The 26,284-nt window shown below is 38.1% G+C and overlaps 1 protein-coding gene across 1 annotated transcript; it reads right to left on the bottom strand.

The window, feature by feature from the left end:
* Positions 1-1,161: 1,161 nt before the first annotated feature.
* EIF2S3 (eukaryotic translation initiation factor 2 subunit gamma) lies at positions 1,162-19,094 on the bottom strand. Its single transcript, XM_055337922.1, has 12 exons — positions 18,859-19,094; positions 18,236-18,299; positions 17,029-17,156; positions 16,818-16,939; positions 15,701-15,795; positions 13,505-13,663; positions 12,107-12,241; positions 9,823-9,917; positions 9,340-9,484; positions 7,778-7,947; positions 7,341-7,513; positions 1,162-1,583 (listed from the first exon to the last, which is right to left on the bottom strand). The coding sequence occupies exons 1-12, from the start codon at positions 18,925-18,927 to the stop codon at positions 1,520-1,522; spliced, it is 1,419 nt and encodes a 472-aa protein (XP_055193897.1). The 5' UTR covers positions 18,928-19,094; the 3' UTR covers positions 1,162-1,519.
* Positions 19,095-26,284: the final 7,190 nt, after the last annotated feature.

Raw genomic sequence — 26,284 nt, 5'->3', positions numbered from 1 at the left:
TGACACGAGATTTACTTAAGACAAATTTAGTCAACTGCCAAAGCTTTGGGTCTTGTTATCCCAGAATTTCTGGTGGCAGAGGCTTACAAAACAAATTCAGACATGTTAAATATAAAATTAATGTCTGGATTAGGACTTTGCTTTATTAAATGTGTCCTTCATGCTACAATACAACCCTTCAAAGTTGATCAACTATGCAGCATTATATGCTTCTGCAGAACTTATAAATTTTAGTAACAATTCATAGCCACACCTTCTCAATTTCTACAAGGCAGCTTCAATGCCTGAAAAGGCTTATTAGACTGTGGCATCAAGTTTAATGCAAACTTAAGAAAAGCAACTATAGACCATTACCGGACTACCAAAACTAAGCCAATTCTGTATTATTTGATACACCTACTTCTCAACTCTCTAAAATTATTTCTTAACACTGGGAAGTTTTGAAAAACATCAATGCCAGGGCTCCATCCCTAGTCAACTAAATCAGAATCTCTGCAGGCTATCTTTTTCTTTCTTTCTTTTCAGGTTCTCCAGCAAATCTAATGTTAGCCAGAGTCGGGAGCTACTGTTTTAAGAGAATCTTACAAATAAATAAATAAAAATAAAGCATAGTACAGGAAAAGTGTAAGAAAATGGAAACGAAGTTAAAAATGAAAAGGCTCACACTTTGCTTTCTAACATCATTGACCTCTTGAAAGGTCCAAAAGTTACTAAAATTAGAATCTACATTATAACCGTTATCAATTAGGCAGTTAAGAAAAAGCATAAAATAAGGCCTAGAAAGATCTACGTTACTTATCTAGAATCATCTGGTCTAACAGTGTTTTCTAATATGGGGAGGTTATCAGATTTCAGGTATAAATCAATGCAGAAACAACTGGCAGGACACCACAGGAAGAAGGTGAAAAACCTCTGGCTCTGGTTTCCTGTGTTCCAGTTCAGGAAAAGAGGGAGAGAACAAAAAGGTGTGTCCATGGGAATGAGCTCCCATGCTCTAAAGGATAATTTTTATTAATTTCCTTTTCACTCATAATTTCAAAGATAAAGCAACATAAAATATGGGAGAAACCAAAGCTGGTTTTTAAAAACCTGTGTCTTCAAATCTTTACTGGTACAATAGTCCTTCAAGCCTGGAATCAATCAAAGATGAATCATGCAAAGTAAGAAGAAAATCTTTATTTGAAATAGGTTTGATATGTGTGCTACAGAACAGGCTGGTTCTAGCAAATAGTTTCATTTCAAACCTGTACTGATGTATAAATTAGACATTATTTGGGAATGATTAATTTCTGCTAAAATGTAGATTGAATCTAACATTATGCCAATTTTTACATTTATTGTAGACCCTATTTTAGCACTAGAGGTTAAATTTTCATCACCAAAAAATGAGAATAACCTTACAGCTACCACTAAGGTAATGAGCTGTGAAATTAATTTTCCAGTATTGCTTTGAAAATATACCCTAGGTTGTAATGAGAAATTCCAACTCCATCCAAATGTGTGATTTCCCTGGAATTCTTCAGTCATCATCTACTGTTGGCTTGATTGTCACTCCTCTTCTTATTTGACCCCAACCAATTAAACTGCAAAAAAGAAAATTTTAAAAACCATGAATTTTACACCCATTTCATTATCATTACCACACAATCATATGACATAACTGGTTTTACTTGCCTATCTGCTAAATTTGAATGTTCCCCAAAACTGCTGTTCCATTAAGAAAGCTGATACTTTTCTTCCTAGGTCCTCAGGGCCACAAAGATGGGCTCCAGATAGAATGAATGACCAAAAAAGCAAACAAAAAGTTGCTACTACAAATATGTTTGTCTTCACTCTACTGAAGTATACTCACCCCTCCAGAACCACCAGAGCCTTCCAGTCCACCTAAGGAATCATGCTGATACACAATCTATCACAGTCTGATTTTCTAAAAAATCTCATTTCCTATCCTCTTCTCTTGAAAAATGCTTATTTGTTATTATTTATTTTTTTTTACCATTCACAGCACTCAACAGATCACAAAGGATTCAGCATGACCTTAGCTGGTAATGAAAATTAAGGAGAGAACTAGAAGAATGTACACTCTATTAGCAGATTACTCTTAAATAGCAGAGGGACTTCCGCTCCCTCTTACAATGTTTGCTCTAATCAATGACTAGGCTGACAACAATAGCTTCTAGAACAAAACCCATCTAAACATGGGGTAAAACCACAATTCTAAAGAAAGTAAAAATCAGGGCAGCCCGGGTGGCTCAGCGGTTTAGCACCGCCTTCGGCCTGGGATGTGATCCTGGGAACCCAGGATCGAGTCCCATGTCAGGCTCCCTGCATGGAGCCTGCTTCTCCCTCTGCCTGTGTCCCTGCCTCTCCCTCTGTGTCTCTCATGAATAAATAAATGAAATCTTAAAAAAAAAAAAAAAAGTATGTAAAAATCATTCAGATGCTCTCATTTAACAATTTTAACATACTTGCTAATTTTTAAAAACCTGTTTTTTATTTCAATTTGTTATTATTGAAGTATAATTGACATACAGTATTATATTGGTTTCAGGTGTACAACATAGTAATTTGCCAATTCTATATATTATTTAATGTTTACCATTAAGTGTACTCACCATCTGGCACCATACATTATAATATTATTGACTATGCTCTCTAAACTGTACTTTCCATCTCCAGGACTTGTTTTATAACTGGAAGTGTTAATCCCTTTCACCTATTGCACTACCCTACCCACTTTGTTCTGCTCACCAGAAACCACCAGTTTGTTCTTGGTATTTACGGGCCTGTTTGTTTTTTAGATTCCACCTTTGAGTGAAATCATATAGTATCTGTCTTTCTCTGATTTATTTCACTTAGCATAATACCCTCTACAACCATCCATGTTGTCACAAATAGCAAGATTTTCTTCTATTTTTTATGGTTAATATTTCATTGTGTATATATACCATATCTACCTCATCCAATCATCTATGGATAGACACATGGCTATTGTAAGTAATGCTATAATATATATATATATATATATATATATATATATATATATATATATATATATATAAAATCTTCTCAAATTAGTGTTTTTGTTTTTTTAGGGGTAAATACCCAGTAGTAGAATTACTGGATCACATGATTATTTTGAAATATTTGAGGAACTTCCATACTGTTTTCCACAGTAGTTGCACCAATTTATATTCCCATAAACACTGCATGAGAGCTCCATTTACTCCACATCCTTACCAACATTTGTTATTTCTTGACTTTTTTTTTTTTTTAAGATTTATTTACTTGAGAGACAAAGAGTGTGCATGTGCACAAGGGGGAAGGGCAGAGAAAGAGGAAGAGAGAGAGGAAGAGAGAGAAACTCAAGAAGACTCCCCACTAAGAATGAGTGGGCCCCAATACGGGGCTTGATCTCACGACACTGAGATCATGACCAGAGCCGAAATCAAGTCAGATAGCCAATCGATTGAGCCACCCAGGTGCCCCTTTTTATTGTCTTTTTGACACTAACCATCCGGTGTGGTGTAAGGTGAAAATTCATTGTGGTTTTGATTTGCATTTCTCCCCAAAAATTATTGATGTTGAGTATTTTTTCATGTAGTTGTTGACCATCTGTATGTCTTTGGAAAAATGACTATTAAGGTGCACTGCCCTTTTTTAAATGGAATTGTTTGGCTTGTTTGGTGTCATGCAAGTTCTTTATATATTTTGGCTATTAAGCCCTTGTTGAACATACTGTTTGCAAATACCTTTTCCCATTTAGTAGGTTGTCTTTTCATTTTTTGCTGTGCAAAAACTCTGTATTTTGGTGTAGTCCCAATAGTTTATTTTTGCTTTTGTTTCCCTTGCTTGAGGAGACCTATCCATAAATATACTGCTAAAGCTGATGTCAAAAATTACTGCCTATGTTTTCTCTTAAGTTTTATGTTTCAGTCTCACATTTAGGCCTTGAATTTATTTTTGTGTATGGTGTAAAAAAGCGGTCCAGTTTCGGGGCACCTGGGTTTAGTGTCTGCCTTCAGCTTACGTCATGATCTCAGGGTCCTGAGGACTGAGCCCCGTTTAGGGCTACCTGCTTGGTAGGGAGTCTGCTCCTTCCCCCCACTCGTGCATATGCTTTCTATTTCAAATAAATAAATAAATAAAATCTTAAAAAAAAAAAAAGCCGTCAGTTTCATTCTTTCACATGTAGCTGTCCAGTTAGTTTCCCCAGCCTTCATTCATTGAAGAGACTCTCCTTTTCCCACTACATATTGTCATAGATTAATTGACCATATAAGCATGGGTTTATATCTTGCCCATCTTATTCCATTTATCTATGTGTCTATTTTTGTGCCAGTATCATACTGTTTTGATTACTACAGCTCTGTAATATAGCTTGAAATCTGAGACTACGGTATCTGCAGCTTTATATTTCTTTCTCAAGACTGTTTTGGCTATTTGGGATCTTTTCCATACAGATTTTAGGATTTATTCTAGTTTTATGAAAAATGCTATGCTATTTTGATAGGAACTGCACTGAAGTTATAGACTGCTTTGGACAGTAGCAACATTTCAACATGAGTAATTCTTTTTTTTTTTTTTTAAAGATTTTATTTATTTATTCATGAGAGACACAGAGAGAAAGAGAGGCAGAGACACAGGCAGAGGGAGAAGCGGCTCCATGCAGGAAGCTCGACATGGGACTTGATCTTGGGTCTCCAGGATCATGCCCTGGGCTGAAGGCGGCGCTAAACCGCTGAGCCACCTGGGCTGCCCCAATTCTTCTAATCCTTAAGCATAGTATATCTATTTGCTTGTGTTGTCTTTAATTTCTTTCACCAAAGTCTTACAGTTTTCAGAGTATAGGTCTTTCATCTCCTTGGTTAAATTTATTCCTAGATATTTTATTCTTTTTTTTTTTTTGGTATTTTATTCTTTTTGGAGCAACTGTAAATAAAATTGTTTTCCTAATCTTTCTGCTGCTTTATTAGTATATAAGAGTACAACAAACTTGTATATATTAATATTGTGTCCTGCAACTTTCCTGCATCCACTTATTATTAGTTCTAACAGTTTTCTGGTGAAGACTTGCCAATTTTTAAGCAAAATCTAAAGTTTCATGTGGATAGAATCCTCTTATAGATTACGGAGAGACGCAAAAAAATCCTTTTATTTTAAAATCTGTTCTGATCTAGGAAATCATTCTAACCAAGTACAAATAATACATTCCCTGTTAAGAGTTTCTGAAAATTTATTATTTAAGACTATTTTAAAATACCCTGGAAATCAGTGTGTCTATAATAGCAAATGATATAATCACACCAAAGAGTAAAATTAAATGACAAAAATCACCACAAAGCAGGATTATTTACTTAAAATTCAACCAGAAGTTTAACTCCCTCTAAATTATAGAGTAATAATTGAGATGAATCTTCTGAACAGATGATGAGACACCTTCATGGGGCACAGTATCAAGAAGCCTTAATAAGGGAAGTAAGTAGTGAGAAAAGAACAGAGAACCAAAAGTGATTTGAATAATTATGACAATAATGAGGTCTCAGAACAGTGTAATTGAGAGAGTTTGTATGAGACAAAGCAGGAACAAACATAAAATGCTTCCAGAAAGGTCCAGAGTATCATAAAGTAGTGAGAACCTACTGGAAATTATTGAAGACAGCATCATAAAAATGTTTTAGAGAGATAAAGTTTGACTGAGCTCTTAACTAACAAAGGAAGAGGAAATTAGGAATCTTTTGCAGTTAACTTTTACGTGTGAAACAATGGCAGTAAGGGGAATAAGACCACACAGAATAGAAAGCAAAGGGTAGATTCAGCAACTAACCAGGTAACTAAAAGCAGAGCCAGAAATCAAAGATATGTATTTCCTAGCTTAGCCATTCAAAGGACCTAGAAGGAAGAGCACCCTAGGAATAAGAGCAGACCTAGCACCCAAATCTTCATTTCTAAATATTATTTCCTACTAAAGGAAACCAGGCTTCCTTGGAGAAATAGCCAATTTTAAAACTGGAGCAGGGGAGGTACAAGATGGGTTTAGAATCTCTTGGGCCAGAAACTAAGGAATTGTTCATATTAAAAGGCAGCTCTGGTGGCTCAGTGGTTTAGTGCTGCCTTCAGCCCAAGGCATGATCCTGGAGACCCAGGATCAAGTCCCACATCGGGCTCCCTGCATGGAGTCTGCTTCTCCCTCTGCCTGTGTCTCTGCCTCTCTCTTTCTGTGTCTCTCATGAATAAATAAAATCTTTAAAAAAAAAAAAAAAAAAGGACATAGGAGCCAGCTTGAAGAGCTTCTACTAGACAAATCCTGAACAATCAAAATACACAAGGACATTAATGAAATCTTAACTACTGAATAAAACAGAACTCTGTGTATAACTAGTTAAGTAAATAATAGGAAAGAAAGAACAATAAATGAGAAGTGGTAGGTTGGAGGAAGGGTGTCACCATTTTGTAATCCTAAAATCAAGTTCAATTCAGACACGAATCATCAGTGGAGGCTAAATCCGGGGAGTGAGATGTGATGAGGAGTAGGTTATTCACACGGTCTCAGGGAGTCTTCCTACAAAATGCTTACTAGGTGCACAGGTAAAAAGAGGATGAGGTAGAAAAACTGGCCAATGCTGACTGCATAATCAAAATTAACCTCAACAAGGAGGATCAATCAGATCTCATGTGCTTCTGGCTGTGATTTCCTGAGAAGACATCACCACCTCTGTAAGTATTCCGGCCAAGAATACATAATCTGAATCTAATCTTAGGAAGTATCAGATAAACTCAAATTAAGGAAGAGTAAAAATGTATTCTTCAAAATAGTCAACATCAAGTAAGACAAAGAAAAGCTGAGGAAGTACCCAATTAGAGATAAAAGAAACATGACAGCTAAATGCAGTGAGGGAGCCTAGACCAGAGGGACTAGAGGACATTATTGGGACAAGCTGTATAACTAGAATATCAACTGTAGGTTTCAGTAATTTATCGAGAAAGTTTATACATATAAGGGTATATACACACACACGTAAAAGTAAATGGTCTATCTAGGAAAAGAGAATAGGGGTGTGTGCAATTCTTGCAATTTTTTTATTAAGTCTGAAATTATTTCCAAATATAGTTTTAAAAAGCCAAAAGAGAAATAATGAATCTAATAAACTCTTGGTCTTTTCATATGTTGTGTGTATCACAAACCAGGGCTAGAAATACAGATTCAAAGTTATCCAAAGAAATAGTTGAGCTAAAGTGTCACTAAGTGTTGTGCTCAAGGTAAACTGTGCGTGTCCAAGATCTTAGGGGAATCGACTGTGTCTTTTTTATTAGATAGTGACAAGGGCTAGTAAACTTACCGCCAATGTTTCTCAACTCTTCGGCTAAGGGCAATTTTTTCTCCTACTTCTGTGCACACAGGATTAGTCAAAACGATTTTGCCCAAATCGGCCTTGACTGCGCTAACTCTTCCTCCTGTTGACAGGGATCCTATGTTCACCATGAGCACTTCATTCTTAGACAGCTTTTGCACCTAGGAAAAAAAATCAAGGACACATAAACATCATAATCAAGAAAATGCTTTCTAAAAATGACTGCTTAATTTTCCTACATCCTTGCCAACTACAGATTATTGGCAATTTTCCATCTCTGCTAACCTAATATGAGACTTAACTTCCTGAAAGTCAAATTTACTCACCTTTTCTTAATCCCATGTTAGCTATAAAAGAATGAACCTCAAAACTGGTCTTAACATCGCTGCCACTTTTCGGAAATAGGACTTACAGAAAGCACTTACCTTTGCTGCTTTCTTGTCTCCTTCAGTACGTACACCTAGAAGCCGTCTGAGTAAGAAATAGGAGATTTCCAATTCTGTGAAGATCTCTGGTAAAGCTCCAACTGCACCAAGTACCTGTCCCACCATTCTGTCAGCCCGGCACAAAGTGGGGTCAATTTTTGTTCCCACTCCTGATATAAAACAAGATAAAAAAGCCCAACTTTTTATTTTCTATAAAGCTGTTTACACAAAACGTAGTCAAACAAGTACAGCATACACCTATACTTTTTTACACACATTTATATTCCCATACTCATATAAGAATTACATAGGGCATAACAAAATACCTTTCTTACCTGAAGAAACAGAATCATAAACTCATAGATTAGTTGGGCATTTGAGAACAATCTCTTGATTTAAATTCTATGAACAGGGCAGCCCAGGTGGCTCAGCGGTTTAGCGCTGCCTTCAGCCCAGGGTGTGATCCTGGAGACCCGGGATCGAGTCCCATGTCGGGCTTCCTGCATGGAGCCTGCTTCTCCCTCTGCCTGTGTCTCTGCCTCTATCTCTCTCTCTCTGTTTATCTCATGAATAAATAAAATCTTTAAAAATATAAAATAAAAATAAATTCTATAAACAAAGGACAGAGATGATTGCCTAACTCAAAAATAAGTATGAATATACTTATTAAAGGTTGAAAAAATACAAAATTCATAACGAGCAATTTGTAGAATATTTGCCTGCCATTTCTCCCCTGGAAGGCTAATTAAAAAATTAACTTCAGGACTTGACATATGATTCCTGGGATCCACTTCAAGATATTTTAGCTGTGAATGAGGAGGGAAGAAGATATAAAGATGAAGACTGGTAAAGTATTGGTAATTGTTCAAGCTCAGCAGTGGCTACGTGAGCATTATCATTAAATTATATACAGTAAACTCTTAATTACGGGATAGAAAAGTGAATTATATACCCCAAAACCAGATAACCAAAAAACAAACTCCTCCTTTACCCAATAATTTCTACTGTAATCCAAAGGTACAACATGTCAAATTCTCACTGAATCTTGTCTTTTTCTGGGCATGGGTTGTAAGTTGTAAATTGTAAGAGACTAGAAAACCCATATATCATCTCAGTAATTACTTCACAATTGAAGGCATTTTTTAATTCTACCTCAGAGTAAACATGATCTGACAGGATTCAACTGACATTTGTGGATAACTTTCCATTTGCAAAACACACAAAAAAATAACCACTCTCTACCACCAAAATTATGTAGACAAAAAAGTATACTTAATCATTTTAAATGCTGGATCATAAAACTTATTTTATTATTGCTAAAAGGAGTCACTTCACATACTAAACCAAAATGTGTTCTTCTTTATGCTTAGAAATAATTTTTACAAACATATGAAACCATCTTATGAACTAAAATCAACAGCTTAACCACATGAATGTTCCCCCACCCCAGTCAATTATTTAAAATACTCATTTAAAAATCTACAATATGTCTTTTTGGGTAATCCTTTTCCCATTGAAATACCTCCATGTTAAAAATGTAGGGATGAGAGAAAAATCCTTACCAATAAGACCTCCTGGAGCAGCATACTGAAGATCATTATGCTCTGCAAAGAGTGACACGATTTTGGAAAAGATTGGTTTACACATGAGTTTTCCTTCACTATCTTTGGAGACAATACCAGGTCTGACTTCTATCTCCTGGCCCACCTGTAAACACAAGAGTTAGTAATTGGAATCACTGTGGAATGATACCATTAACACTAACATATCAAAAGTCCTAACAGGGTGACCTCAAAACTGAAAAGGCAATTATTTCTCTTATGTTGAAGACTGTTAAAAAAAGAAAAGAGCTTCAAAATGAGAACCATCCAACCAACTGTTACTAACTACCTACCACAAAAGCTTATGTCCATATAAAATGTGCTCCATCCTCACACACACACACGTAAGTTTACTTTTTAATTTGGAGTATCCATACTATTCACTTCATGATTAAGACAAGGGAAAAACAAACAAAATAACACAATAATCAAAATCCAGTTCACCTTTAATACTCCTTTTAGAATACTACCACCAGCTACACCACCCTTAAGGTCATCAACTTCACAGCCAGGTTTGTTGACATCAAAGGACCTAATAACTAAAAGAAAAACAAATTAAAGCCAATTCTGCTCATTTTAACTTTAAAAGAAATATATTTTTTTCTAAGTTAACTTCTCTAGGATAATAATAGTCACGTAATATTTATACACACAGGGGTGACTTTGTGACAAAATCTATTATTATTACTCCTATATTTATCACACTCTTACTTATGATGAAAATAGTGGAGGACAGCCCCGGTGGCTCAGCGGTTTAGCACCGCCCTCAGCAGGGCATGATCTTGGAGAGCCAGGATCAAGTCCCACATGGGGCTCCCTGCATGGAGCCTGCTTCTCCCTCTGCCTGTGTCTCTGCCTCTCTCTATCTCTGTGTCTCTCATGAATAAATAAATAAAATCTTAAAAAAAAATAGTGGAAATAAAAGTTAATTGATGGGAGCATATTATGGTACATCCATATTGTGGAATTTCATGCAGATATTTAAAAAGAATGTTGTTTTTTTTTAAGATTTGAGAGAGTACATGCGCACACACTGGGGGTAGGGGCAGAGGGAGAGGGAGAAATTTAAGCAGACTGCACTGAGCTTGGAGCCCGATGTGGGGCCTGATCCCATGACCCTGAGATCATGACCTGAGCTGAAACCAAAAGTTGGATGCCTAACCGACTATGCTACCCAAGCACCCCAAAAAAAGAATGTTTGACTTATAATGTAATGACCTGAAAGGATAACCCACAAATACTATTAAAAAAAAAAAAACAACAACCTAGATATTAAAGTAACACACAGAGTACGATCCCATTTCTTTCTTTCTTTTTTTTTTAATATTTTATTTAGTTATTCATGAGAGACACAGAGAGAGAGGCAGAGACACAGGCAGAGGGAGAAGCAGGCTCCATGCAGGGAGCCCAACGTGGGACTCGATCCCGGGACTCCAGGATCACGCCCTGGGCTGAAGGCAGGCGCTAAACCGCTGAGCCACCCAGGGATCCTCATGATCCCATTTCTACAAAGTAAAACTAAAACAGGAAACATGTACATGTTTGTACATAATGATGTGAATAAAGAGGAAGGCATGGGAATAATACACACCACCTGTTAACTTTGGCTACTTCAGGGCTAAGGGGCCAGAAGTGAAAGGCAGGGAGATGGGACTTTTCTTTATCTACCTCTGTATAACTTCTTGTATTAAAATTTAGTTTTAAAACTATAAAACAAGGACACCTGGGTGGCTCAGTGGTTGAGCATCTATCTGCCTTCAGCTCAGGGCATGATCCTTGGGTCCTGGGATCGAGTGCCACATCAGGCTCCCCAAAGGGAGCCTGCTTCTCCCTCTGCCTGTGTCTGTCTCTCATGAAAAAAAAAAATAAATAAAACCATAAAACACCTTTAGAACTACATGAACTGAACTTAGTTCCTGAGAGCAGTGACCCTTAGCAAGGACACACAGCACAATCATCCAAAAGAACACTTCCCACAATATAAAGGGGGGGCACCAGGTACAGGCCCAGAGAAGCTCAAATGTCTGTTTTAAAAAGGCTCCTAAAAACAAAACAAAACAAAACAAAACAAAACAAAACAAAACAAAACAAAACAAAAGGCTCCTACCTCTCTCTAGAGGAACCACAACCACATCAGATGATCAAATTATATCAATATTGGTACTATGAACTTAAAGTGAAAGGGACATGAAAATCTTCATTAATGGTACAATGAAAACATTTGTATGAAAGCTCTTAAGACTCATTCATTCATTCATTCATTCGAGACACAGAGAGAGGCAGAGACATAGGTAGAGGGAGAAGTAGGCTCCCTGCAGGGAGCAGGATGAAGGACTCAATCCCAGGAGCCTGGGATCATGACCTGAGCCAAAGGCAGACAATCACTGAGCCACCCAGGTGCCCTGTATGGAAGTTCTAATATCCTGTTCCTGACTAAAACATTTTGATTCCATGGAGAATACTGTATGACTCCATCTTAATCAAGTAATATACCATACATATACACATCACAGAAAGATTAAAAGTTGCTTCTGTGTTCAGTACTCTGTCCCTCTTCCAGTAATGCAATCTAGCATTATCAATACAATCCCAGAATCAAAATAATTTTTACGAAGATTATAATTTATTATCTCTGCAGAAAGAGGAAGTTATTAATAAACACCCTCAAAGGAAACCACCAAAATGAAAAAGATCAAATTAAGAGTTAAAGATAAATACTATCACTTACCAATAAGTCGGGGTTCTGAAGTAAAGTCTCTTGGGGGTACTGGAATTTTCTTCACTATGTACTCACAGACAACTTCAATATTGTATTTCAGCTGAGCAGAAATTGGAATAATAGGAGCTCCTTCTGCTACTGTGCCTATACAAAATTCAGCAAGATTAAGACTCTTTAGTTTTACAAACGTGATCTTTCTGTTACATCAGTTAAGATAACCAAAACAGATGCCTAAACATCCTCCCACAAATGCCAGCAACAGATGCAAAGTGCTAATTCTCTTTAGAAAGGTAGCAGCATTCTGTTTTTACTCATAAAAATGAATACTAGTCCCTTTTCGGAAAAAAGTTGTTAAAATATATTAACACATATATCTAATATACTAAAATGGTAACACTGTCTAAAGGAATAAAACACTAACACTCCTGGGAAAAAGCACTTTACTAGTTGAAAGATTTCTAATAACGTGTAATTAACCCCCCCAATAAATGTCAGGGTAAAATTACAGACTCTTTGTTAATCAAAGACTACTGGCTTATATAATATTTGCTCCCTATTAATTATATGTTAAACAGGTTGGTCAAAGAAATGGACCAAACATAATTAGTTTTTAATCAAAATGACTTATTCTTTTCATCATGACAGAACTAGGTTCATTAGAGTCAACCCTTCCAACAAGGCTGAGAGAGAATTGTCAACAATAGCATGCATCATGTCTTCCCTAAAATGAAAAACCCTATACTATTAGAGAAATGAACACTAGGAAGATTTAACATATCATTGTCAGTTCCAAAGATCAAAGTACTCAGTAAGAATAGTCTAAGACTTAAGTTTTTTCAAAAGATGCTTCTGTTCATTAAGGAGGACTTTTTTCCTAAACTGACTAACAGTTTCCAGAATATAACTTCAGTTCTTTCAGCCAGCAAAAATATACTTTAAACTTTCAATTATAAAAGAAGTCACTGAAAAAAAAGTCACTGGGATGAAACGTACAGCATAGTGAATACAGTCAATAATATTTTAACAATTTTGTTGTTACAGACGGTAACTACACTTATTGTCAGGAGCACTGCATAATGCACAGAATTACCAGAACTGTCCAATCAATACATCGTACACTTGAAACTAACACAAAAGTACGTCAACTACACTTCAATAAAAGAAAATATTCTAGATATATCTGGATGAAAAAATGTATGCGCTTTAGTTTATCAAATTCACAAACACAGATTTCACTAACTGTTATCTAGTGGTTACAAAGTGGTAGGTAGAGAAATAGGTTTTAAGATCCATAAACTTCTCTATTTCAGATAGTCTCTTTTAGTAAAAGTTAATTTAACATCTGGTATCTGGATTAAATACCTCTCAAAGTGATTCATAGATTTATTACAGATTATGGCTTCTTACCTTGTACAAATGCAAGGATCTGTTCATACTGTTCCTTAGCCTGACTTTCTTTTACCAAATCAATTTTATTTTGTAAAATCAAAATATGCTTCAGTTTCATGATTTCTATAGCAGCCAAGTGTTCAGAAGTCTGAGGTTGAGGACAAGACTCATTACCAGCTAGATGATGAAGAATAAAAAAGATGCATGAGAATTAACTGGAAATATCCAGAATAGGCAAATCCATAGGGACAAAAAGCTGATTAGTGGTTGCCAGGAGCTGGGGGAAGGACACAGCGTAGAGTGACTGCTTAATGGGCATGAGGTTTCCTTTTGGGGTAATGAAAATGTTCTGGAACCAGAAAATGGTGATGCTTGTAGAACACTGTCAATGTACTTAATGTCACTGAGTTGTACACCTTAAATAGTTGTAACGGTAAATTTTATTTTATGTATATTTTGCTACTTAAAAAAAGCTTACCTGGTATCTAATAAAGGAAACTTTTGCATGTCCTAGCTATACCAGCAAAAGTCCTACATATCACTGCCAAGTGTCCACCTTTTGTCCTTGTTTAACACTCTGTGCCTGCATTCACTGGAGTCTTCAGATAATTTGGCTCTCATCCCTGGTGCTAAGCAAGAAGCTTGGAATCAACAAGTTTGGTATCCCAGGGTCTGCCCCTAGCCTTTGCTCAGGTATAAGGTATACCCTCTGGCTGTATCCAGTCTTAGAGATGTTATGGCCCAGTTAAGCTCCTGAGAGGCAGAGAATAATTAAGAGAAGACACTACAGTCTGTGAATTTCAACTACTACCAAAGGGTACTCCCTAACAAAACGAGATAAGAACACTAGATGTAAAGTGTTCTTTATACTCCTTCATTGTGTACTTGTATTGGAATTCAGAACTCTACCCTGGTAGGAAAGCACCGAAGCATGTGGGGGAAGTGAGACATTCTGGAATGAAGCATGTAGCTATATGGGGGGGAGGGGAGAGGGCTGCCTGAAAAACATGGTCTATGGGAATGACAAGCAGGGATGGTTTTTATTTGTCTTTTTATTTTTGTAAAAAGGAAAACTTGGAAAGACGGAGAGAATACATTTTATATCTGGATTTTTCCAAATAAAGATGGCTATGGTAATGGGGGTTGGGGTAGGATGGTGGGGGGGAACCTAGATTAAGGCTAGAAGAGTGTATTATTAAGAAATTGGCATGTTTTCTTGGGCCCTCCAACAATCATCTTCCCCAGGCAGTGATGTTCAGGTGTCCTACACTATCTACTTGGCATCCTTTCAAAAATTATGTCCCATAGGTTAGCATCTGCCTTCAGCTAAGGTCATAACACCAGAGTCCTGGGATCCAGCCCCACGTCAGGCTCCCTGCTCATCAGGGAGCATGCTTCTCCTTCTCCTCCCTGCTCTCGATCTCTCTCTCTCAAATAAATAAAATCTTTTTAAAATTTTAATAAAAAAATAAAATAAATAAAAATTATGTCCCATTAGCAATGAAATCTGACAGCTCACATAAGGAATGTAGTACAACTCTAGCTTTGAAAATTCCAATGAGGAAAAAAAAAAACAAAACAGAAAATCCCAATGAGGTCTACACTTTAGCACTTTGTTTATTTTTTTTACACTTTAGCACTTATTATAAATGAGATTTGCATCCAAATAAAACCACTATACGTAACTATTGCAGTGGACAAAAAATATACATACATTCATACACAAATTTAAAACTAGAATAATAAATCATCTCATGTGATCTAGGTGGGAAAAATGCACTACTGACTTTAATTTAAAATATATACTAACTGGGATGCCTGGGTGGCTCAGCGCCTGCCTTTGGCCCAGGGCATGATCCTGAAGTCCCAGGATCAAGTCCCACCTCGGGCTCCCTACATGGAGCCTGCTTCTCTCTCTGCCTGTGTCTCTCTCTCTCTCTGTGTCTCTCATTAATAAATAAATAAAATATTAAAAATATATATACATATATATGTATATATATATACACTAACCTATACAGCCCCAGAGCTATCTTGCTTAGTTATTTTATGATACCTGATAGGCAGGGATGTCATCATGGATGACATGTTAGCTCCCATTTGTGTCGCTCTTAGGTAATGGATATGGCCCTTAATGGCCTTAGTTCCACTTTAAATATAACATCTTGGATTTGCTCCACATTGATTTGTCAAAACCAATTCTGATATATTTACCTATCAACAGAAGAGCTGCATCCATCACTGCTGCACCGTTTAGCATAGTAGCCATCAAAATATCATGGCCAGGACAGTCAACAAAGGAAACATGTCTAGCAATTAAGAAATAACGATTAGTCCTAAGATCAATTCACATTTCAAAAGATAGAAATCCCCAAATCCAATCAAAATGAATATGGTATAGAATATAGTATAGAAAATATACTAGAAATGTCACCGATTTGAAAGCTAAAACAGTGTTTACAGAATGGGCAATGCCATCTGAAAAAATGATTTGTAAAAAATTCCTCTAGCACCTTGAAAAGCTGGAACTGCCAATCTGAAGTAGAGATGGCAGTACTATTTTAGCAAAACTGCTACTTACTGAAAATCACTATTTTTAAAGAATGTATGCTCACATTGTTATGATCTAAAAAGGGGTTAGCAAACCAAAGCCCTTAGGCCAAATCTGGCCTATGCCCACTCAAGCATATTATTTGCATCTGCTTTCATAATACAAAGGCAGAGATGAGTAGCCTCTTCCCAGTGCCATCTGAGGACCAGAAGTAGGGTGAAGTCAAGTGAGATATTTGCTTCAGGGGCAAAATTTAAGGGAGTGACAAAAAACTCACTAATCAAGATAAATATTTAAACTTAAAAACAAAACTAATGCCAAAAATTTCATGATGAGCAAAATATCAAAATTAACTTAACAATGTCACACTGAGCCCAAAATAGTGATACTGAAGCAAGAGGAAAAAGATCCGTGATTTTGAGCTTGTCTTTTTTTAAACAAACGATATTTTATGACAATTCTTTGCATCACTTTCAAAAAGCACCACCTCGAAATACTGTTTACTGAGGTTTTTGGGTTTTTTTTGTTGTTGTTGTTTAGGATTTTTTCTCTTATATTCTGGGCCCAAGGCAAGGGCCTCACTCACCTCTACCCAGTCCCAGCATTGCCCCAATGTAAAAAATTTCCTTGTGGGCCATCCCCAAACCCCAGTAACATCACTAGGTAGAAGCTGTATCCTCTGATAAAGAACCAGGATATGAATCACATTCAAAAAATAGATAGGCAACAAAAACATTCAGCAATTAGTTTCATTACAATGTGTTTTTTGAAATAGATCACCTGACTAATTTAAAATTCCCTTTGGTCCCTGGAATGTCTGTAGGAAATTCATCTGGTGTACTACTTCCACAGGATCTGTAACATTCTGGCCGAGGACAACTTGGGTCGTCAAGTTTATAAATCTAAAAATTCCAACGAAGAAAATATTCGAACTTGTTATCTGCACATTTAATAATCAAAGTTATTTCTAGTTCCACAGTACACAGCTCACCTTAGCATTAGCATATCCAAGCTTGATTGTAATATTTCTTTCTAGTTCATTTTTGAACCTGACAGTGTGAACTCCAGAAATAGCTTTTACAACTGTGGATTTCCCATGAGCCACATGACCAATTGTACCTATAGACAAAGTTTAAGAAATTAATTCATGTGCATTCAATTACACCAAATACTATTTCAAAAAGCATTGGAGTACAAAATCCAAAGCTATAACTTACTATAAATATCAATGTAAAAGAGTGACTTCAATTTTTCCTTCTTCATATTCTTTCCTACTAAAACCTTATTCTGGTACAGGACTGAATGGAACTGTCCATGTAATGACAATCTCATTCAAAAACTACACTCAGTGCTAGAGACCCAGGATTGAGTCCCAAGTCAGGCTCCCTGCATGGAGCCTGCTTCTCCCTGTCTCTACTAAATAAATAAAAAATCTTAAAAAAACAAAACAAAACAAAACTACAGTCAGTATAGTAAGTTATTCATCTTATGTTTCCAATCACATAAAAGACTGCCTTCATTTAAAATAAACACTCCACAAGAAAGAATTCTGTATACTAAGAAACTTTACAGCATAACCAGAGCAAAGTAAGTAGGTATGAGTCCTGACACAATCAAAAAGAATCTATGAAAACAGGAAAACAACCCAGGTTTAATTATGGTAATGCTATCAAGGATAGCATATATCTTATAGCTTTTTAATAACCTGATGGCAGAGCTTTACTATTAACTAGATTTGATTGTGCTGTCTGTACAGGTTGTCAGATACCCTAAATTTACACTCAGTCAACATATCTTCTTCTGTAAAGTTCTAGATGGCAATTGTGGGGAGGGGGGGGACCCTTTTACTCATTAATAGCTTATATACCAAATAAAACTTTAGAAAATTATGCCTTTGCAATAGCCCTGTATGGCAAGTACCACCACATTTTCATCTCTTCTGCTACATAGGACTACACCTTGCCTTATGCTACTAAAATTTTCATGTGTCTGTATTTTTTCTTTTCACCTAGACATAAACTAAGCATGAACAATACGTGCTTCCCACAAAATCTGGCAGGTGCTTTGCTCACACAGGCTCAATGTCTATTTCCTGAATGTCTGTAACCTCACAAAATTCAGGTAATCACACAAAGGGAGAAGTTAAAATTACTCGTCCTGATCAAGCAAGTCAGGTCACCAAGTTATTCTTATCTTACCTATATTAATTGTGGCTTGTCTGCTGATAACTTCGTGTGAAAGTGGAGTCAACTTGGTAACATCCTACAATGAAACATTTTTATTTTAAATCGCTGTACATAAGACAAATCACAGCTTTCCCTTTGACTTTACATTTGCTACCCACAGCTTGCCACCATGTGAACAAAGCACTTTTCCTGCAAAGGTGCTTTCTTGTACTCTGATGACTAGAAAGCCCTAAAAGCCCTTCATCGTTTCAGGAGACTACACCTCCACTCACTATGGGAGATGAGAAAACCCGAGACCCCCCAACCTCCCACTTTGACAGCATTAGCACTGAGGATGATGTAGATACTCCCTTCCCAGATCTTCAGAAGCAAAAGCCTTAGTAACACTTAGCATTAGGCCTTTCCAGCCGAATCCGTCAGGGATTTGAGGTCCCACAACCTCATATCCCCACGCAAAGCTCGCGCGGACGTGCCGAGGTGCAAGCGGCGGCACCAACACGGTTTAGGGCGTCCCAGTCCGAATCTCCCTAACACATGCTCCCGACATCCCGGCACTGCCTCGTCTCCACGCCTCCTGGGAGGCTCGATCATCCATTTCTGAGTTCACTCCGCATCCCTGCAGAACGTGACCTTACCAAGGTGGCGAGATCCTGGCGAGAAAGGTGCGGCTGCCCCAGAGTCACTCCAGCCTCGCCCCCCGCCATCTTGCTCCGAGAGGAAGGAAGTCGCCTCAGTCGCTTCCTGACCGAAAGCAGGTCCCCTTGTGTGGGGCGGGGAAACGGAGGGCGGGAAGGCCGACTAGGGCCCACGCCTGGGAAAAGAGGGGAGCCGGTGCAGCAGGGGCCTCGCTGCTTGGACTTCTCTCCGCTTGGGTTTACGCAGTGCCTGCCTGAAGACTCACTAAAAAACAGGAGGCAAAGTTTCGGAATCCATACGCTGCTGCCCTGGCGGATATTTGTGTAGGCAACGCTGAGGGCAGCCCAAAAAAAGACCCTTTGCTAGGCGGGTGATGCAACCGCCAAGCGCGCTGGCGAGGGAGAAGCTATTTCCGGTTCCCGTAGGGATGGCCGGAAGTTTCCTGGAACCTGGGAACGTTCTCGCGGGGGGCGGGGGGGGTGAGGCTAGACGGAGGGGCTGTCCATCTTTACTGATTTCCATAATTTAATAAGGCGAGATCGGCTCGGGGTGCGGCTCGCCTGTAATGGCCACGCTGGCAGCGCTCATGGCCCTGCGCGTCACCTGGCGAGTGGCGGGGAGGGCGCCCTCGCGCGGAGGTTTCATGAAGTGGTCAGAGGCCCAGGGATGGGAAGAGCCAAGTCCCTAACTTGTTCTCAGAGACAGGTTTCTAGGGCCCGGGAGGCGGGTCCATGGTGGCTCTAAACTGCACAGCATAGAGTTAACATAGGATAGAAGCGAAGTGCTGTAAAAGCGCCCAAGAAGGTTTGCTTTTGTTTTAAGCCCATACAGGAAAACTAACTTCTTTAATGGAAAAATTACCATCCAATCGGTATTTTAAAATTTAAAGACTTCAGGGACTTGACTTTTTTTCACGAGGTATCAAAAAGAAGCCGAGTAGTTTTTGTTTCTCCCCGTGCATTTCTACACTTTTACAAATTTTCTGTCATGAACAGCTGTTCATTTCTAGCCAGCAAAAAATGTAAGGAGAAGCGACCAAGAATTTAGATTACCTGTGTTTATTGAATACTTAAGTAAGATTAAAAGGAATATAGGTTTTCTATCACATACGTTTTAGGTTACAACAGTTTACCTAAAATAGGAAATTTTATTTCAGTAAGTGCATTCATTGGTTAAGTGATGGTAGAGAACTGTACAATGTATTGTATTTGAATGGAAGCATTTATTTCCTAAATTTAGCAACTTATAAATTTGTAAGTTTATAAATTTAGAATTTATCTTACATTCTAAATAGTTATACCAGCCAATTCAGGAAACCTATTGAGGTGATAAAAATGTAGAAATGTCAACTCATTACGCTATACACCTGAAACTAATGTAATATTGTATGTCAACTATAATGAAAGATAAATGTTGAACTAGTGGTGATGGTTGCACAACTTTGTGAATATACTAAAAACCAATGAATTGTATGGTTTAAAAGAGTGAATCTTGTGGTATGTGAATTATATCTCAGTGAAAAATAAAATTCATTGATAATGAATAGAACATAATATGCTTTATTGTCAAACGTATCCTAGAAGTAGAAATGTCACAAGAAATAATGTTATTAAGAATTATAAGTATTGGCACTGACTTAATAGGTATTTATTTTATTTATTTTATTTAACCCTCACAACAATCCGATGAGGTAGATAGTGTTACCCCATTTTTACAGGTGAGGAAAGTGGGTCCTTGAAAGATTATATAACATGCCCACAGTCCCACAGCTTCTAAGTAGCAGAACTGGAATTCATAGGCAATTACAAGCATACTCTTTTTAAAGAGTTGGCTTTGAGGTAAAGCTTGCATACCATAAAATTCACTACTTTATACAAGTCAGTGATTTTAGTAAATGTACAGAGCTGTGCAACCACAGTCCAAATTTTGAATATTTCTGTCACCCCAAAGAGACCCCTCATGTCTACCTGCTGTTAATCCCCCTTTCCATCTCTGGCCCCAGGCAACCACTAAAGATCTTTGTCTCTACAGACAATTTCTGGACATTTCACATAAATGGAAGCATATAATGTTTTTTGCATCTGGCTTCTCACACTGAGCATAGTGGTTTTGAGATTCATCCATGTTATAATAATTCCATCACATGGGCATATCACATTTTGTTAATCCTTTCATCAGTTGATGGATATTTGGATTGTTTGCACTTTTGGCTATTGTGAATAATACTGCTGTGAACGTTGGTGTACAAGTTTTTGTTGTGAATAATGCTATGAACATTTCTGTACACATTTTTATGAAAACATGTTTTCATTGCTCTTGGTAAATATCTAGCTGTCCAATTGCTGAGTGCAATGGTAAATCTATGTTTAACATTTTGTGGAACAAACTTTTCTAAAGTGGCTGCACCATTCATTCCTACCAGCAATCTATGAGGGCTCTAGTTTCTCCACATGCTCACCAATGCTTGATTCTGTTTTTTTCTTTTTATTGCAGACATTCTAATAGGTGCAGTTTTCATTTGCATTTCTCTAATGACTAATGATGTGTTGAGCATCTTTTCATGTACTTATTAGCCATTCACATTTCTTTTTTTAAGATTTTATTTTATTCATGAGACACACACACACACACAGAGAGAGAGAGAGAGAGAGAGAGAGAGAGGCAGAGACACAGGCAGAGGGAGAAGCAGGCTCCATGCAGGGAGCCCGACATGGGACTCGATCCCGGGTCTCCAGGATCACACTCTGGACTGAAGGCAGTGCCAAACCGCTGAGCCACCCGGGCTGCCCGCCATTAACATTTCTTCGGTAAAAAAGCTATTCCAGCCCATTCTTAAATTGGGTTGCTTATTTTCTTATTATTGAGTTGCAAGAGTTTTTTATATAGTCTGGATACAAGTTTCTATCAGATACATGATTTGCAAAATTTTCTGCCAGTCTGTCGCTTCTCTTTTCACTTTCTTTTTTTTCTTTTAAGATTTTATTTATTTGACAGAGAGAGAGAGCAAGTGCGCAGGCAGAGGGAGACAGAGAAGCAGGCTCCCCACTGAGCAAAAAGCCCTACATGGGGCTTGATCCCAGGAATCTGGGATCATGACCTAAGCCAAAGGCAGGCACTTACTATCTGAGCCACCCAGGTGCTCCAGTCTTTTCGTTTTCTTAATGGTATCTTGGAAGAGCAAAAGTTTTTAACTTTGATAAAGTCCAATTTATTTCTTCATTTATGAATCATGCTTTTGGTATCATTATTTAAGACTGCTTTACCTAGCTGAAGTTCACGAAGATTTACTTCTAGGGTGTTTTTTTTTTTTTTTTTGGTTTTCTTTTTAAAGATTGATAGTTTTGGAACGCCTGGGTGGCTCAGTGGTTGAGCGTCTGCCTTTGGTTCAGTGCATGACCCCAGGGTCCGTGGATCAAGTCTTGCACTGGGCTCCCTGTGGGGAGCCTGCTTCTCCCTCTGCTTGCGTCTCTGCCTTTCCCTCTGTGTCTCTCATGAATAAATAAATAAAATCTTAAAAAAATATTGATAGTTTTAGCGCTTATATTTAGGCCTATGATCTATTTTGAGTTAATTATTGTGTAAAGTGTGAGGAAAGAATTTAACTCCATCCAAAAGTTTAAATCTTTTTACATGCAATTGTCCCACCACTATTTGTTGAAAAGACAGTCCCTTCCCTATTGAATTGCCTTGGCATTGTTGTATAAAATAAACTGACCATAAAAGGGGTTTTTCTGGACTCTAAATACTGTTCCATTATCTGTATGTCCATACTTATGCCAGTACCACGCTGTCTTGATTTCTGTAGTTTTATAGTACATTTTGAAATTGAAAAGTGTAAGTCTCTCAACTATGTTCTTTTTCAATACTGTTTTGGCCCTTCTAGAGTTTTTGCATTTCCATATAAATTTCAGGATCAGCCTGTCAATTTCTGCCAAAAAAGCGGGGGATAGGGGGTGGGGGGGAAGCCTACCGGGTTTTTATATGGATTGTTTTGAATCTGCAGATCAATTTAGGGAGAATCACCATTTCAACAGTATTGAAACTTCAATCCCACAGGGCTATCCTGCCTTACCTATACTTAGCATTGCAACGCCCCTCACCAAAACAGTGCTGTTCCTCTCTCAAGTCGCCGGAAAGCATGAAGCTCAGTGGTCCTTTCAGCCAGGCTTGAGCCCTGCTGTTCATGTAATGCTTTCCCTGCTTCTACTTCAGCTACCACCGCCCCAAGCTGTGGCAGCCAGAACTAACTTACCTAAAGTCCCTCTCTACCCTGTATCGACAAAGACATTTTGTCCCAAGAGAGCTATGCAATCACTGTTTTTTTTTTAAGAACTTAGTTTTAGAACCAATAAATAACCTCAGAGCTTGGATTTAATCCCGTCTCTATCCTTAACCACACTCCCCAAACCCTAAAGCTGTGCTTCTGGCAACAGTTATTACTGAAGGCTTTTTTTCACTTCTTTCATTGAGCAAACACCATATAGCAGCTCTTCTTTGCTCCCACTCACCTCAGCTCTGGCGCTCACACTTGGTGTGTGTGTGTGTGTGTGTGTGTGTGTGTGTGTGTGTTTTCATGCACATCTACTGAAATGCAGTGCTTATGAATATGTGGCTTGTACCCTGAGGCTTCTAAAGTATAGTGTTGCTTTTCATTGGTTCATAAAGAACATAAGAATGATTAACTTGGGGGGGGAGGAATTTGTCGTTTTTCACACATTCATTTACAAGGGGGCATTGTCTACTTTGTGTTTCAAAGTAAATATAGTCCATTAAAAAACGGTGACATTCATTTCGTCTTTTATAGATAGTGGATGTTTAACAACTTACAATACTTTTCTATCTGGCTTGGCATATCACATTCTTTGTTTTACCCGTATCTCACTGGCTACTCCTGTCTCCTTGACAATTCTTTATCTTTTCCTGGATGACTCCCTAATATTGGAGTGCCTCAGGCCCAGTCCTTGCTTTACTTCATTCAGCCCCTTTGTAATCTCATAAACACCTCATGAACATGTGGCTTGCAATGTTGAGGCTTCTGAAACATAGTGTTATTTTTTGCTGTTTTAGCAGGAGTACAAAAATGATTAGCTTTTTAAACATTTATTCTTTGTTCATTTTCAAGGGGACCTTGTCTACTCTGCATTTCCAAGTAATCTATTCAGTTAAATTGGCAACATTCATGGCACCTTTTATTGATGACAGACATTTAGCAACTTCTAGTACCTATCTCTCCAGCTGGTAAGCATAGCACACTCTAGTCTTCTGCACCAGCTCCCTGTTCGGGATAGCTCCCTCCCCTTGGCATGCCCCCTTCCCCTTTCTCCCCCACCCCCTCTTCAAGCCTGCTCCTCTTGAGATCTTCCCCATGTCAGGAAATGCCAGTTCCATCCTTCCAGTCACTCAGGCTGGAAACCTAGGTGACATCCTTGACATCTGTCTTCCCTTTATCCCAATATCCAGGAAACTCCGTTGGCTATACCTTCAGAATATTTGCAGTCTGGCCACTTCCTACAGTCTCTCCTTTAGCCAGTGTTCTATTCCTTTGTTAGACAAGTCTCCTTACCCATTTCCCTGCTTTCACATTTGTCTACTTAAATTTTTAAATAGCCTATTTTATTATTGATTTGTGTATGTGCGTTATATGTCCAGTGGGTTTTTTCTTTAGTTTTACTGACATACAGCCCTGTATAAGTTAAAGGTGTATGGCATAATGACTTGGCATAAACATATTGTGAAATATAGTAAGTTAACATCCATCATCTCATACAGAGAAAAAAAATATGTTTTTTTCCCTGTAATGAGAACTTTGAGGATTTACTCTCTCAGCAACTTTCAAATATCCCATACAGTAGTGTTAACTATAGTCATCATGTTGTACATTACATATGCCTAAACTCTTATTATTTACACAGCAGCCTTAGTGTGAATTATATTGCGCCTTTTCTCAAGAGCTTCCAGTGGTTCCCAGTTTCTCAGTGGCCAAAGCCCTTACAATGGTCTACAAAGCTTTACACAGTCTGGTCCTTCACCTGCTTTAAGTCAAACGCAACCTCCTAACTTGACCATCCCAGTTAAAACTGGAACAGTCCTCCTCCTCAACACTCCTAATCTCTTTGTCCTGCTGTTTTTTCCTATTGCACTTATCACATTCTGAGGCCACATAATTTGCTTATTTATTACCTCATTTATTTAATCTTTGAAATGGCAAGGGCTGTCATACGTTTTGGTCACTGACAGATCCCCAGGGCTTAGTACAGGACTTGGCACACAGTAGGCACTCATAAATACTGATGGCATGAAAAAGTAAATTAGCGTAGATTAGTATTGATTAGATTACTATAGTAAACAAACAGTTTATGGAATTATATAGGAGTAAAAATGCAAGATCATTTAATATGTTCATTAGTATAATAGTATTAGAGTTGAAAAAGCATGGTGAGAGAGGCCACGCAGGAAGGCCTCAGTCTATACTCAGTGGTCTGGTTTTTCTTCTTTTCCCTCTGTCCTTCTTGTGTCCTACACTGTAAGCCTATGAAATTATCAGTGGTTCTCTGAATAAAGCTGCCTTGCTGCCTCTCCTAGGCCTGGAACAGGCTGTGCTATGGGAGGTTCTTTACTCTCTTCCCTTTCCCTTTGGACTGAATTTAGAAATTACTTCCTCTGATGGGGTACCTGGATGGCTCAGTCAGTTAAGTGTCTGCTTTTAGCCCGAGTCATGATCCTGGGGTCCTGGGATTGGGCCCCACATTGGACTCCCTGCTTAGTCGGGAGCCTGCTTTCTTCTCCCTCTCCCTCGGCCACTCCCCCTGCTTGGGCTCTCTTGTTCTCTTTCTCCATCAAATAAATAAATAAAACCTAAAAAAAAGAAATTACTGCCTCTGAGAAGCCTTGTTTGACCCTCTCAAGCCCGGGTTATATCCCTCTACCTTTGTGCTCTCTCACAGAGCACCCATGTGGTCTAAACCTGTCACAATGTGTTGGGGGCTCTGAGACCAAACCTGAATCTTTCTAAACCCTTGTTAGCTGGCCACAAGCACAAAGCAGTTATTCTCACAACTGCCAACAGAGAATTACTTGCTAGGGCTTTATGGATGGAAGTGAAATATGAAGAAGCATTTGGTTCCAGAAAGAATCACATTGTTGAGTCCCCTTGATCATACAAGGTTAAGTCAAGCTATCAATTCATTTTCATTGAGGTAACTCCCCACATTGATGAAATAACACAAATATAAATACTTCAAATATGCTCTGTGGTGGGGGAGTACCCTTTGAAGGTTTTCTCTGCATGTGCCCACATTCCTTTCGGATACTTAGGGATCTGGTACTCTCCTAGCAGGGCCCGGGGATGGGTTTAAAGGCTCATGAAACTGGAATAGAGACGGGACAAACCCTTTCCTATCCTTTTTTTTTTAAGAGATTTTATTT

The sequence above is a fragment of the Nyctereutes procyonoides genome, unplaced genomic scaffold, assembly GCF_905146905.1.
Source record: "Nyctereutes procyonoides isolate TBG_1078 unplaced genomic scaffold, NYPRO_anot_genome, whole genome shotgun sequence".
Classification (NCBI taxonomy): Eukaryota; Metazoa; Chordata; class Mammalia; order Carnivora; family Canidae; genus Nyctereutes; species Nyctereutes procyonoides.
This window is presented reverse-complemented; position numbering and strand designations above follow the sequence as displayed.